The sequence below is a fragment of the Ixodes scapularis genome, unplaced genomic scaffold (assembly GCF_016920785.2).
Source record: "Ixodes scapularis isolate PalLabHiFi unplaced genomic scaffold, ASM1692078v2 PGA_scaffold1__304_contigs__length_218370807, whole genome shotgun sequence".
Lineage (NCBI taxonomy): Eukaryota > Metazoa > Arthropoda > Arachnida > Ixodida > Ixodidae > Ixodes > Ixodes scapularis.
In genome coordinates, this window is record NW_024609846.1 from 88,770,717 (window position 1) to 88,784,272 (window position 13,556).

The 13,556-nt window shown below is 48.1% G+C and overlaps 1 protein-coding gene across 1 annotated transcript in view; it reads left to right on the forward strand.

Moving 5' to 3' along the window:
• The window catches only part of LOC8033544 (regulator of nonsense transcripts 1), a 57,443-nt gene extending 45,675 nt beyond the window's left edge, over nt 1–11,768 (forward strand). Inside the window, exons 17-20 of the mRNA XM_029972737.3 lie at nt 4,446–4,782; nt 5,592–5,713; nt 10,279–10,525; nt 11,497–11,768. Coding sequence (XP_029828597.2) covers nt 4,446–4,782; nt 5,592–5,713; nt 10,279–10,506 — 687 coding nt within the window. The 3' untranslated portion in view covers nt 10,507–10,525; nt 11,497–11,768. The remainder of the gene's footprint in view (nt 1–4,445; nt 4,783–5,591; nt 5,714–10,278; nt 10,526–11,496) is intronic.
• Nucleotides 11,769–13,556: the final 1,788 nt, after the last annotated feature.

The following is a 13,556-nucleotide window of genomic DNA, read 5'->3' on the forward strand; positions in this document are numbered from 1 at the left end:
CCAATTAGAATGAAATGTCCATCCCTGGTGTAACTTTGACTGCTGAACACAAATCTAAGGGTTTTATTTGCCTATCTCATATACTTTGAGAGGAAATCTGATTTATAGCAGATGTTTCTGTGCAACTTTTTTTATAATAGTTTTATAAAACCAAATACAGTATAGACCACTTACAACGTAACCGCTTATAGTGCAGGACCGGGTATAACGCGGTTTTTTTAAACCACCGGTTCACCTCCCATAGAACTCCATGTAATTACATACCGCTTAAAATGCAGGCGCGCGAAGGGAAATACTGGTTATAGTGCGGTTTTTGGCACAGCCCGCCGACCGCGCCGACGACCGGGGCAGCGAGCTCGCTTCCTTGTGCGACACTAGATAACGGCGCTGACGGCGCGAGCCACAAGCTGCGCTCGCGGGGCAAGGAGGTTGCTCGAAAACGCGGGGAGAAGCGAAGAGAGAGGCTTCAGTTGCCATAGTGACGGAGGGACGCACGCACAAGTCGTTCACGTGCGCGCACGCACGAGTCCGTTCACGTGCGTCCGTCCCTCCGCGGCGTTGGAGACAAAGAAACAAACAACCGCAACGACAGACCAATCGCAGGTCGAGGAGAAGTGTTCGCGCGCGTTGCATGTCGGTCGCGGGTTGGCTGCTTCTATTCCGCATACATGGCGTCGGTTGTGACCGTCGTCGTAGACGGCGTGCATCTCATCGTTCTGCGTAAAAGCGCTATCCTTGACTGTGAATTTTCGTTGTGTGTCGCTATGATAACCCAACACGTACTAGAAGGGAAGATCCACATACTCGTGCGGCGATGTCGTGGCGGCGCTCTCAAGACGGCAGAAACGCCCGTGTCGTCGTGTTTGTTTACTTCGACTACAGAGGTAATTTCTAAGCATTTGTGTCCTCGAACATCGCCCGGATTTCTTATTTGACGCATTTCATGCGTGTGATCAAGTTCAAGGTATTACTGGCGCGTACCGTATGAAGGATGCGAATTTTCACGCGTTTTCATCTCCGGAGAGAAGTGATTAGGGTTAGCAATCCTGAACGCTCGCAACGTCCGTCCGCAACCCGCGACGCCAATAAAAGGCTACGCCAGGCAAAAGCCGCTCATTTCTTTCAAAATGTGTGACACACTTGAGACAGAACTGTACTAGTCTGGTGAAATAAAGACTTTCCTCAAACTAAGCTTTATTTCTCATCTAACGTAAAATAAATTCTTTTACAAAGGTAAGTTGTCTCATGGCATGTATTTTGGCCTGAAAAATTAATGTTTTGGTTATAGTGCGGATTTTTGCGACTCCCGAGACATACGTTATATGCGGTCTACACTGTATTGCAGAAAATGTCTATACGTCATATAAACATGAAAAAGTGCAACAGAACCATTTTTTAAAATTAATTTTAGTAATATCTGACAAAAAATCATGAAACAATAAATTTTTTCACTGACAATTAGAAATAAATCATTATAGACGCTTTCAGCGAGTCAGTTACCCAAGCTGCCACCAGTCGGCGCGCCCATCGCGCGCTTTCCGGGCCGCCATAGCCGACCTTCAGTTCCTCGCCGTTGCTCCGCGTTGTGTGCTGCCCAGGCCACTACCGGAGCCTCGTTCTCGTGTTTTTTGTACGTTCCGCGTTGAAATCTTGTATTTTCTTTAGGTCTCTTTTTACTAAGGACTTTCATTAATCATTTGATATTTATATTTCGACATAGCTCTTGTATTTTCTTATTTGTGGAATGGAATCGGACAGCGAATGGGTCGACGACACAAGATAATGAGGCTTCAATGACCATGTAAGTTCATCTCATTCTTACGTTTTGGTCGCTAATAAAGGGCAGTCAACACTATTGCGACATATGTAAATTGCAACTGACGCAGTAAGGCTATCACAGTCTTGCTTCTCGCTGCATGTGCGCACTCGTTTCCGTAAAACCGACCCGCATGTAAGCGATTTAGCGTGCGACGAGACGAGCAACGGAGATTTCTCACAGTCGCCCGTCACACTGCTCGGTTTTGGGATTTCTAGAAAACGTCGCTCACCGTCTTGGTCGCTTGCTCCGTCGCTTCCATGCGGTTTACCTCGTCGCGCGACTGACTGAGCGACAGCGAAGCGGGTAGCTATCGCCTATCTGGTCACTCGCCAAATCGCTTACATGCGGTTTATACTCAATTAATTTCCATGCACACAGCACTGAAGCATTGGCGCCTCGATATTAAGTATAAACCGCATGCAAGCGATTCGGAGAGCAACGAGACACGCGACGGTGACCCGCTTCCGCTCGGGCAGTCGCGCGACGAGGCAAACCGCATGGATGCGACGGGAGCAAGCGACCAAGACGGTGAGTGATGTTTTCTAAAAACCCAAAAAACCGAGCGATGCAACAGGCGACAGTGAGAAATCTTCGTCGCCGACTCTCGTCGTTGTCGCCGTCGCTCGTCTCGTCGCACGCTAAATCGCCTACATGCGGGTCGGCTTTACAGACTTCTCGCTGCATGCTTCTCGCATGCAGCGAGAAGCATGACTGCGATAGCCTCACTGCGTTAGTTGAACTTTGAATATGTCGCAATGGTGTTGACTGCCCTTAGAACAAAAACGTTAGAATGGGATGAACTTACATCGCCTCTAAAGCCATAATCTTGTATCGCCGATCCATTCACTGTCCGATTCCATTTCATAAATAAGAAAATACAAGAGCTATGTTGACATATAGATACCAAATGATTAAATGAAAGCCCGAAATATCGAAAAGACCTAAAGAAAACACACGATTTCTACGCGGGACGTAAAAAAAACGCGAAAACAAAGCTCCGGTAGTGGCCGGCGCAGCACACAACGCGGAGGAACGGCGAGAAACTGAAGGGCGGCTATGGCGGCAGGGTCACGTGACGCCAAGATGGCGGCGCCCATGAAATGTTGCCTGAAAGGGTCTATATGTATTGCAAATTTTGAAAACTTTTGATACAGGTTCCTCTGAAGTTTTTGCACTTTCTGATTTCTCAGCTATCAAACCTAAAAGGAATAATTCAGATCCACGTTCTAGATCCCAAAATACCAAGCACAAAACTTTGTGTTGCGCTTGGTGTTGCGCGTGAGTATAAACAAAATAGTTGCCCCGCTAAATTTGGTGGGAAAATTGATGTCACGTGACGTGATGTCACAGGACCTTCAGACAAATTCTGATTCCCCGCTAAGTTTACCGGAAAGATTTATGTGGAGTGACGTATGCACCAATCCAGGTTCCCTGCTAAATTTGGCAGGAAAACACATCACGTCCTTGGAAGCATTTATTCATCAGCAATGCATCAACGCTAAATCAGCGGAACGTCATTTCAGTATCAGATCACTGTTTGACGCACAATTGGCGCAATGTCACTCAATCGTCATTGTCATATCGTCGAACAAGCACCACAGCTGTCGCTGTCTAAACACATCATGTCGTGTGATTGTCGCGCATTGTTTTACGTAGTGGACATTTAGCGAGAAAAATGGAATTGGCGATCTTTTGGGGGGGTGCATTCATAGGGGGTTTAACGGTAATGTTGTTACATTGCATTTATCCAAACTTATCTGCGCCAATGCAGGAGGAAAGTGTACGTCAGTGTGCATTGTTCTAAGATATAAATCAAACGAGGCAGCATACACTGACCATGAACTGTTGCAGGTGGTGCAGCTGGATCGGACTAAACTGTTATTGGCATTCTTTCCATTCATCAGCTGATCTCCTAGTGTACAATGCAAATTTAGCCGTAAAAGCACATTCACACATTCCAGTTTCAGTGTTACCAACTGCATTGCAACTGCTTGGAACCATATATGACTAGCAAACAGACTGGTGCCATGTACATATTGAGTATTGCTGGAACACTATTTGCCCGTGTGTATTTTAGGCATCTTTTTCTGTTCTGTGCTTGAAATAATCCTACCAATGTTGTAACTGACCACCCCTCATAGGTGCTGCACAGATTCGATCTCACAGAAACTGCACAACCTTCTGTCACGGCGCCGTCAATCACACTCGTACACAAATATGTGAACCAGCCTTAAATCAGTGACGAAGCGCACGGGATCATGGTCTGGTAAACATTTGCAAATAATGGTTGTTGAGCCCCATTTTACATTGCGCGACACACTTAGTGCAAACACGACTTCGACGCGCTACCGCATTTTACTTCAAAAGAATACTGGCGAGCATGAAAGTTCACCACTGTTGTTAGTTCCCCAACAGAGTTATTCTCCACTATATGGTAGTAGCTTTGACGAAAGACCTTCGACGCTAAGGAAAAAAAAAGAAAAGAAAAACAGCAATGGCTCGTCTGCATTGACGACGTCGCGTAGCGCACGACCCGTGTCGACGCACAGTCTCGTTGCGACACACCGTGCTCTTTGCACGCATCCTACGGTTCCCGATTGCAATGTCCGCCCTCCTTCTCTCGCAGGGCGGTCACTTCATGAGCACGACAGTGTTTGACGCCCGGGAGGCAATGATCCCGGGCAGCGTGTACGACCGGTCGTCGCAGCTCAACGGCGTGGACCCCTCCGGCCTGACCTGGCGGGGCCCCGTGACCCCCCGGGGCGCCGGCCTGGGAGCCGCATGGGCCCCCGTCAAGGAGAACTTCCCCGAGGGCTTCACGGGGCGCAGCCACGACCCCCTGGCCTTCATCGGGCCCCCCGATCGGGCCACCAACCCGGGGCTCCCCGTGCCCGTGGGTCTCTTCATGAACATGGCCCACGTGCCGCCACGCTTCTACAACCAGCACCAGCAGGCACTCCAGGGTGAGCCGACGGGGGCAGCGTTTGGTCCTCCCGTGGGCTCGCCTAATGTCGGAGCCACGTCACAAAGTCGCTCAATGTTGCCTCGTAAACCTCGTGTAACAGCCACTAGATATAGACTCGGAGTGGTGTCACAGAGTCACCCGACATCGTCTCACGAATTCATTCGACTTCTTGGAAAGTCGTTCGTATCGCAGCGCGTGCCGGGGTGCTCTTTGACACCTATAAGCCGCTCGATTTTATTGTCTGGTCACCGAATAGAAAGATTGAACAGACTTCAAAAACACATTTGAGACTTTCGGAATTTATTTTTCCCCTGCACATTCTTTGCTTTTTTTTTTTTTTTGTCAATGATTGGTGCTAAACAAAAATTTGGAGTGCGTCCAGGCTTAGGTTATAGAAAATGGGATGCAGGCAGTTAGCGTGCGCATTGTCCCAATCTCCAGACAACATGCACATCATCCACATACTCGTAAAACATCCCAGTACCAATAAAAACAAAGAGAAAAGGAAGCAAGCTAAGGCGTTTGGTTGGGAAAAAAAAGAAGCAGCTTTGCAGACAGTTCAGTGGAGGCTGTATTCTGGGTCAACAGAAAATGAAGTTTTAGATGCAAATTTTCTTCCTGTGATGCTTAGGTATTTCTCGTTCAAGGACAGCTCGAATTCAGAAATTACGGCTTTCCCGGATTTTGATGAAACCTTCCCGCGGGTTCATTTTCGGTGATATTTACCAAAAACGCGGAACTCTTGTCACAAGTAATGGAAGACAAAGCAGCGACCGACTGAAGAACGAGGCGTCTTTCTGTTTGCAGCCCGACAGCGGGGCGGCAGCAAGAGTGCGGGTCGCCGTGGAGTGCCAAGCCGTCAGCCCGTGGGTGGCCGCAGGCCCGGCCAGCAGCTCTCCCAACCGGGCCTCAACAGTCAGGCCAGTCAGGTAGGCTCTCCAAACTCTGTACTGCACGGCGTCTCGCAACAGTTCCAAAGGTGGATGGGCACTCCTGTTTTCTGCTGGATGCGACTGTTGTGTCCCCAGGCATAGACCCCCAGACAGGTTTCTCTTGTTCAGAGGTTCTCGGACTGGGTTCCTAGGAACACAGGGGTTCTCCAGTGTACACCCAAGGGTTCCTAAAGCTCCCAAATTTTCTTAATCTTCTCCACCCTTGTGTACATTTTTTTTTTTTTTTGTTGATGCACTATTTTAGAAGATCTGAGCCACCCTCTGATGCATAACTGTGAGCCAATCGCTCCCTTTTATGGGACATATACAGTATAGACCACTTACAACGTAACCGCTTATAGTGCAGGACCGGGTATAACGCGGTTTTTTTAAACCACCGGTTCGCCTCCCATAGAACTCTATGTAATTGCATACCGCTTAAAATGCAGGCGCGCGATGGGAAATACCGGTTATAGTGCGGTTTCTGGCACAGCCCGCCGACCGCGCCGACGACCGGAGCAGCGAGCACGCTTCACTGTGCGACACCAGATAACGGCGCTGACGGCGCGAGACGAGCCGCAAGCCCGCAAGCGGCACACGCGGGGCAAGGAGGTTGCTGGAAGAAGCGGGGGAAGCGAAGAGAGAAACTTCAGTTGCCATAGCGACGGAGGGACGCACGCACGCATCGTTCACGTGCGTGCGTCCGTCCGCTGCGTTGGTCGAGGCAGAGGTCGAGGAGAAGTTGGGAGAAGTGTTCGCGCGCGTTGCATGCCGGTCGCGCAGCTGATTCTATCCGCGAACATGGCGTCGGTTGTGATCGTCGATGTAGACGGCGTTCATCTCTCGCGTAAAAGCGCTATCCTTGACTGTGAATTTTCGTTGTGTGTCGCTATGATAACCCAGCACCTACTAGAAGGGAAGATCCACCTACTCGTGCGGCGATGTCGTGGCGGCGCTCTCAAGACGGCAGAAACGCCCAGGGGTGGAACGGCTGCGCCATTTGCGCCATTTTGCGCCAGACGCATGTGTCTGCGCCGTCCTGCGCCATGTTGCAGAAACTGCGCCACAGCCAATACCTCGCGCCATTATGCGCCAAATCGCAAAACGTGCGCCAAAAAACTTTTTATTTCGTCTTAGTTTTGGTTTCTATCGACTCGATTGGCAACAATGAGGGCGTTTAGCCTGGTCGGCCTTGTAATCCTTTGTTTTGTTTATTCCCCCTGTCTATCCCGAGTCGGAAGCGCGCGAAAAAAAACTCGGATTCTAAGCGCTACACCACCTGCGACTGGATTGTTATTCTTCAACCATAAGCGGTAGGGCAAGTCGGCCGAGGTGAGGTCGAGTCGTTAAGCATCAGATTGCATGAGGCTCTGCGGCCCGGAATCCGGACGTCATCCAGTCGAAAGCAAATGAGCAAAAGATTCCTTTTAGTACTTCATCCTTAGGAGTTGGAACCGCATTCTCGCAAGATAAATCGTGATTCGATAGAACTTAAACGCGGTCCGATCCGAAACCTTGCCGGCCAGCAGCTCTACTTATCTGCTCGGCGTACTTTAACCTTGCTCCTGCTTATCGCTTCAAATACGATAACTTCGTTAATCGTAGCCTGCTGCTTCGATATCGAGTTGCACAATAGGATAAACTCGAAATTTGTTGCCCTGCTCCTCCGTGCAACTTCACGTCCGTTGTTTACGCTCGTCACGTATTTCGCACATATAATTACTATGTCAATCACGTGCGGGTTGTGCGATAAGTAGTGCTGGTTTGCATTTTGAGCAGCCGAAAGCCACTAAGAAAATATTAAGGACGCTATCTTCAGAAACATCAGGTACTAGCTTTTTGATTCTCATTAAGGCTCGCAAAGTTTCAAGTTTTCGCATCTATTACACTGTTATCCCATCTGCCTAGGTCCCTGACCACTCATGTTTATCTGTGCTGCTAAGCACAATTGAAATTGCTCCAGTGCTTGTCTAAGACACAAGCTGAAGTGCAATGCAAACTGATCTGAGCTGCTCCTAGCCTGCTCCAGAATATAGTTTTAGCTGCTCCCAACCTGCTCCAAAACAGCTGTTTCAGCTGCTCCCGTGGCTGCTCCCAAGTACATTTCATGAGTTCCACCCCTGAACGCCCGGGCCGTCGTGTTTGTTTACTTCGACTACAGTGGTGATTTCTAAGCATTTGTGTTTTCGAACATCGCCCGGATTTCTTATTTGGCGCGTGTGCTCAAGTTAAAGGTATTACTGGCGCGTACCGTATGAAGGATGCGAATTTTCACGCGTTTTCGTCTCCGGAGAAAAGTGATTAGGGTTAGCAATCCTGAACGCTGGCTACGTCCGTCCGCAACCCGCGACGCCGAAGGCTGTGCCAGGCAAAAACCGCACATTTCTCCCAAAATGTGTGACACACTTGAGACAGAACTGTACTAGTCTGGTGAAATAAAGACTCTCCTCTAAGTAAGCTTTATTTTTCATCTAGCATAAAATAAATTCTTTTACAAAGGTAAGTTGTCTCATGACATGTATTTTGGCCTGAAAAATTGATGTTTTGGTTATAGCGCGGTACCGCTTATAGTGCGGATTTTCGCGACTCCCGCGACATACGTTATATGCGGTCTATACTGTACTTTGAAGCGAGGGTATGCAAACTTATTTGGCCCGTGACCCCTAAAACGCTTGTAACGCTGTTTGGCGACCCCCTCCCCCCTTTGATGGTAGTACTTAAGAATGACTCGGCTTTGCGATCCCACCTTGTGCATTTTTGGTTTAGCAAACCCTGATGCTTCTGCACTGGCTGGCTGGCTCCTAGAATTTTCTGAAATGGAAGTGAGTTGTTGTTAGGGATGGACTTGCATAAAGGAAGGAAAACAAAAAGAAATGCTTGCAATGTTGGGCATTGGACCAAGTAGCTTTTTGTTGGGAATTTGATGCTGAATGAGAAATAAACAATATTGAAAATAAATAGCAAGTTGATTGTGCTCTAAAAAAGTTTGGCTATGGTGCGAGCAAGAGCAAACCCGTGATTCGGTGCTTGGATGATTTTATGAGCAACGCATGACACACTGATATTGCATGAAGAATTCTCGACATTATGCAAGAATCTTTTTGATGCATAAGTCCCTTTTCATCGATTCACTCTCACGGTTCACGGCAAATGAATTTTTTTTCCGCTTGTATTCGTACCTGTTTTAATGAAAATGCCAACAAAGCCATATTTTATTTGCACTGAGGAATTGCCATGTCTACGTATCAGAAAACTGGCTTGATTCAGATAATTTATCCTCTTATTCTGGCAAATAAAACAATGGGGATGCAATCAGCCAGAGTGATTTATTTTGTGTGTAAGGGAATTTTTAGGGAAGGAAAAATTTATGGCAAATTGCTGGGCATTCTTTTTTTTTTATACGTGCAACGTTCTAGCATCACAAATGTTAGCAATACTCGTGAGTTTTCAGATGCCTAGGTTCACGGCGCTGTACATCAGATAGTTTAACGCTTGAGGCCCGTTCACACTCTTGCGACTGACTTCGACCGAGATAGACCAGACCGGTTTTTAATCCTCTCGCGACTTCTTAGGACCAGGCGCGCTGCTGCGGAGCTGGTCCTAAGAAGTCGCAAGAGGATTAAAAACCGGTCTTGTCTCTCTCAGTCGTACTCGGTTGCAAGAGTGTGAACGGGCCTTTACCATGTGTACACTTGAAAGTTGTTCCTGGAATGGAGCGATACAGTCTAAGCTCATTACAACATACCTGGTTACAACAGACATTTGGGTATAAGATACCAATATGTGAAGTTTGGTTGGTTTTCCTCAACATACCATGACTCAACTTGATATCTGCATAGAACATACTCCTCTTACAACAGACCGAAACCTTTGTCAAAATCAAGGTCTGTTATAACGAGGTTAGACTGTACTACCACTAATCATGCTGATAAACCTGGCGATCTTCCAAAGCCTTTCATGCTCTCGAGCTCCTCTTCCTCAGTGCGCACAGGTGGTCGAGCTCCTCCTCGCCCACCTTTCCGGTCACATGACCTCCCCGTGAACCAGTCGGCGTCGAGCACCTCACTCATCTCCCACTTGACCAGCGTCGAGCCTGGCAGCCAAGTTTTTATCTGTGCTTCACGAAATGCCAAACACCCAGCCAAAAAATGTTTCACATCAAAATTTGTAAACGAGAAGCTCGTAGAAAATTTTAGTCGGCATTGTTCGATAATTCCGCCAATACAATCTAGAACACGGTTTCTCCTTGTCCTGGATTTGGCAAGGTCGGGTCCCGACACCCCGATTCCGCCTGACCCGAACCCGACATGGCTCAAAAAAATAAATGGGCCTGCACACGGCCCTATCCCGAACGGGGGTGCTTGACCCAACAGTTGGATCAAGTTTGGGATTTGGGGCTTGCCCAAGCCTGTCTATATCTCAAGCGCGTTTGCTGCTTGGGGCGGGTTGGGGATTCGCTAACGACGGCGTGTTGCGCAGGCCTCGTCTTTTCGGTGGTGCTATGGATGAGGAACTAGGATTTTCTACACCTCCATCATTCTCAGTCTCCTTCCCCGTCGCAGGGTCCCCTGACACAGCCGGGGCCCGGAGGGGGCGTGCTGTCCCAGGGGGGAGTGGCGCTGTCGCAGCTGTCGCAGGAAAGCTGCTTCCTCGGCGAGGAGCTGCGGTCCCAGGCGGAGGGCATGCTGTCGCAGGACTCGACCTACCAGGGAGACCGGCACTGCTTCGGGGGCCCCGGGGCAGGGGGCCTGGCCCCCATGGCCAACCCCCACTTCTCGCAGCCGTACTGAGCCCAGCAGGCCCCAGCAGGTGTGTGTGCACATGCGTGCGGGCACGCTCGCTAGCTCGGTAGCGCAGAGATGGGAACGTCTGTCTGCACAGATACAGATATGAGCCAACATACGAACCGCACGTGCGTGTGCGCAGGTGCATTACGTGCAAAAAGGCAGAGAAGTGCTGGATGAGTTGAAAGGGGCGTTTGCTGTTTGAAGGGACTGCCTACATTGGTTCCCTGACGTAACTCGCTTGGATTGATTGTGGAGCTGCCTGAAGTTGGTACACGTTGTGCATCAAAATTTCATTTAACAAACTTGCCCGAATAAAAAAAAGTTTGAAATCGAGGACTTGAAATCTCTACCTGGGGGATCGGTCTGCTAATGAAAGGCTTTCTATTGGCACAACGGCCGACGTATAGCGGCCACACATTAAGGGGTATTCACACGAGGGAGAAATCCCGGGGATTTCTCCCCGGCACGCGCGTATCACGAGATGAAAACGCGAGGCTTTTGCACATCGCAAAGCCTGACGTTTTCGTCGTGGGATGCGCGTGCCGGGGAGAAATCCCCGGGATTTCTCCCTCGTGTGAATACCCCTTTAACAGGTTACACATTGGTTTTCTCGTTTTGTATTCATCTTTTATGTTATGATGGTATGAATAGTATTGTGCACTGATCATTGGCACGGGCAAAGAATGCATCTCTTCTGGCTTGTAAACCTTTCATAGGCTTGTGCGAATATTCAATATTTTTGAATATTTAATCAATTAATGTTTTATTCAAAATTTGCTTCAATCTGAATCCTCGTATTAGTAGAAAATTTCTAAGTTTCCTTTTTTTTTTTTTTTCTGCGGAAAATTGATGTTTCTGGATGACTATGTCACAATCTGCCACTTGACATGGAGTCATCAATGGAAAGAGGATGGGTATTGGGAAACGTGGAAAGGGTTGTACCACGAGTAAGATATCTGTTGTCTTAAGGTTGGTTGGGGTGCGTGTGTGCAGGCGGACTGAGGCGTTGCCCTGGTGGCTGGGATGCCAGAGGGTGCCAGGCAGGCGGCAGCAGGCGGCGGGGAGGGCATCCCCGCCCTAGGGGTGCCGTGGGAAGCCCCCTAACGCCCACAGGGGACCATCCGCTGGAACCGCCCCGGGGGGGGCAGCACGGCTGGGACATCGGCCACACCGGCCAAAGGAAGGCGGCCCCACACACAGGGCCGCTGGGCTGGACGGCGCCACTTCGAGGGCAATAAAACGGACTTTCCGCTGGCTCTCTCCTCTCTGCGTGTGCAGTCTCTCTCCCTTCCACCCTGCCTCCCTCCGGGCAGGCTTTCTTTTCCCTTACGATGAACCGCAGCAGGTACTACAAGCTGTCCCAACCAGTCCAGTGATACGTTGGATAGTCTTTGATGGCTCGTAGCGTCTTGTGTTGGTCCATCGGAAGGTGAAATAGAGTACAACCCTATGACACCAGTTACGGTCCACTTAGCATGCTGGTTTGCTCACTACAGTGACCCTCGTTGCACCTTACAACATTTTTTTTTTTCGACAGTATTGTTAGTTTTATACTGGGCAATCTTGAGAAAAGGCGTTGAGACTAGGCAGGGCTGCTCGCTTGCACCAGCCTTGGCAGTGTTTCTTTTCCATAGGCTGTCTTGGGTAAAACTGACTGATTTCATTTCAAGCAAGCCTGCCCTGATATTTTTGGATTAACTGCAACTTTTTTTAGATAGTTTCTGGAATGGAACGTATGAAGAATTGGGATTTTCAGGATTGGAGGCATCAAAGTCCTTTTGAAGGTGTCTCAATGACGTGTTTGAGGTTTGCACTGCAACTTTGAAAGCGAGATGGGAAGAATGGCACTCCTGGCTTATGTCTGACTTGGTGTTAAGTGATTTGGCAGCTGGGGCTACAAATCGTCCTATGCTATGTATTATTGAGTAGTCTACTTTGGACATGACTTGCTTTGGCCTCTAGTCGCTGTTTGTGGACAAACAGTGGTCTTTGATGTTTTTAATTAATGGCTTAGAGTCTGAAAATCAAGTGTTAAGGATGTATATATCAAATAATAAATTTTGGGGGCTAAGTATTGGGATATTTAAAAGCAATAAAAACATGGAGGACGTTCACAGACAACCATACCGTTATTAACAACATATCTTTATTTTCGAGCTCGAAAAGCTCAACCAGGATCCAGATAAAAAATGGGGGTGTGCAAAAGGAAGGCGTCGATCTGCCATTTTGTTTGTTTTCTCAAACAAACTTACTAATTTGAAGGATTAACTCGCAATATGTTAGGGAGACGTCAGCGTGGTAATGCTTGTAAGCTTCTGTGCTCTACGCATTTGAGGGGTCATGTAAATCCTTGAAATATCCTCCTTCGGCATACGCCAGACAGCTCGAAACAACAAAATTACGTCGGTGAAAACGCCCTATAATCGGGAGGGCGGATGGGTACAGTCGCCGTACTTTGCCTGTACATGTTTGATTTTTCTAGTTCTGGCCTGATAAAATCCATTTCACGTCTTGTAAGGCTAGTCCTGGTCGACGCATGAATTTTTCATTCTCGGAAATAAATATTCGTAGTTGCTAATTGAAAGAAAGTGGTCTGTGGGAATTTCTTGCCACCTTTTAGTATGAGTTGTGGGGAAGCAACAAATCTACCTAAAGAAGCGAGCTTTCTAAGCTCGATGGCAAGTTTGATGTGGCACTAAAAGATGATCATGTTGTGGACGTGTACTTGGTTATGGTTTGTTTCAATTAAATTATTTTTAAAAACCTTTTTTTGAGATAGAGTTCGAAAACTTTGAAAGAGTAAATAAAGAAATATAGTCGATCGGATCTTATTTAAAATTATGGTACCCCAAATTTGGATGCTCATTGCAAATTTGCACATATTACCGAGTGAACCCGATTTCGGATTGGCCCTTTGATGGGACCGTGTAAATTGGATTCTTAAAGTGGCCATGCAATCCTATTTAAGCGTCTACCTTTTTTGCGGTTTTCACGTCTCTTGTGGTTAGGGCACGGAGTAACTGAATATCGGTGCATCATGTCTTAACTGGCCG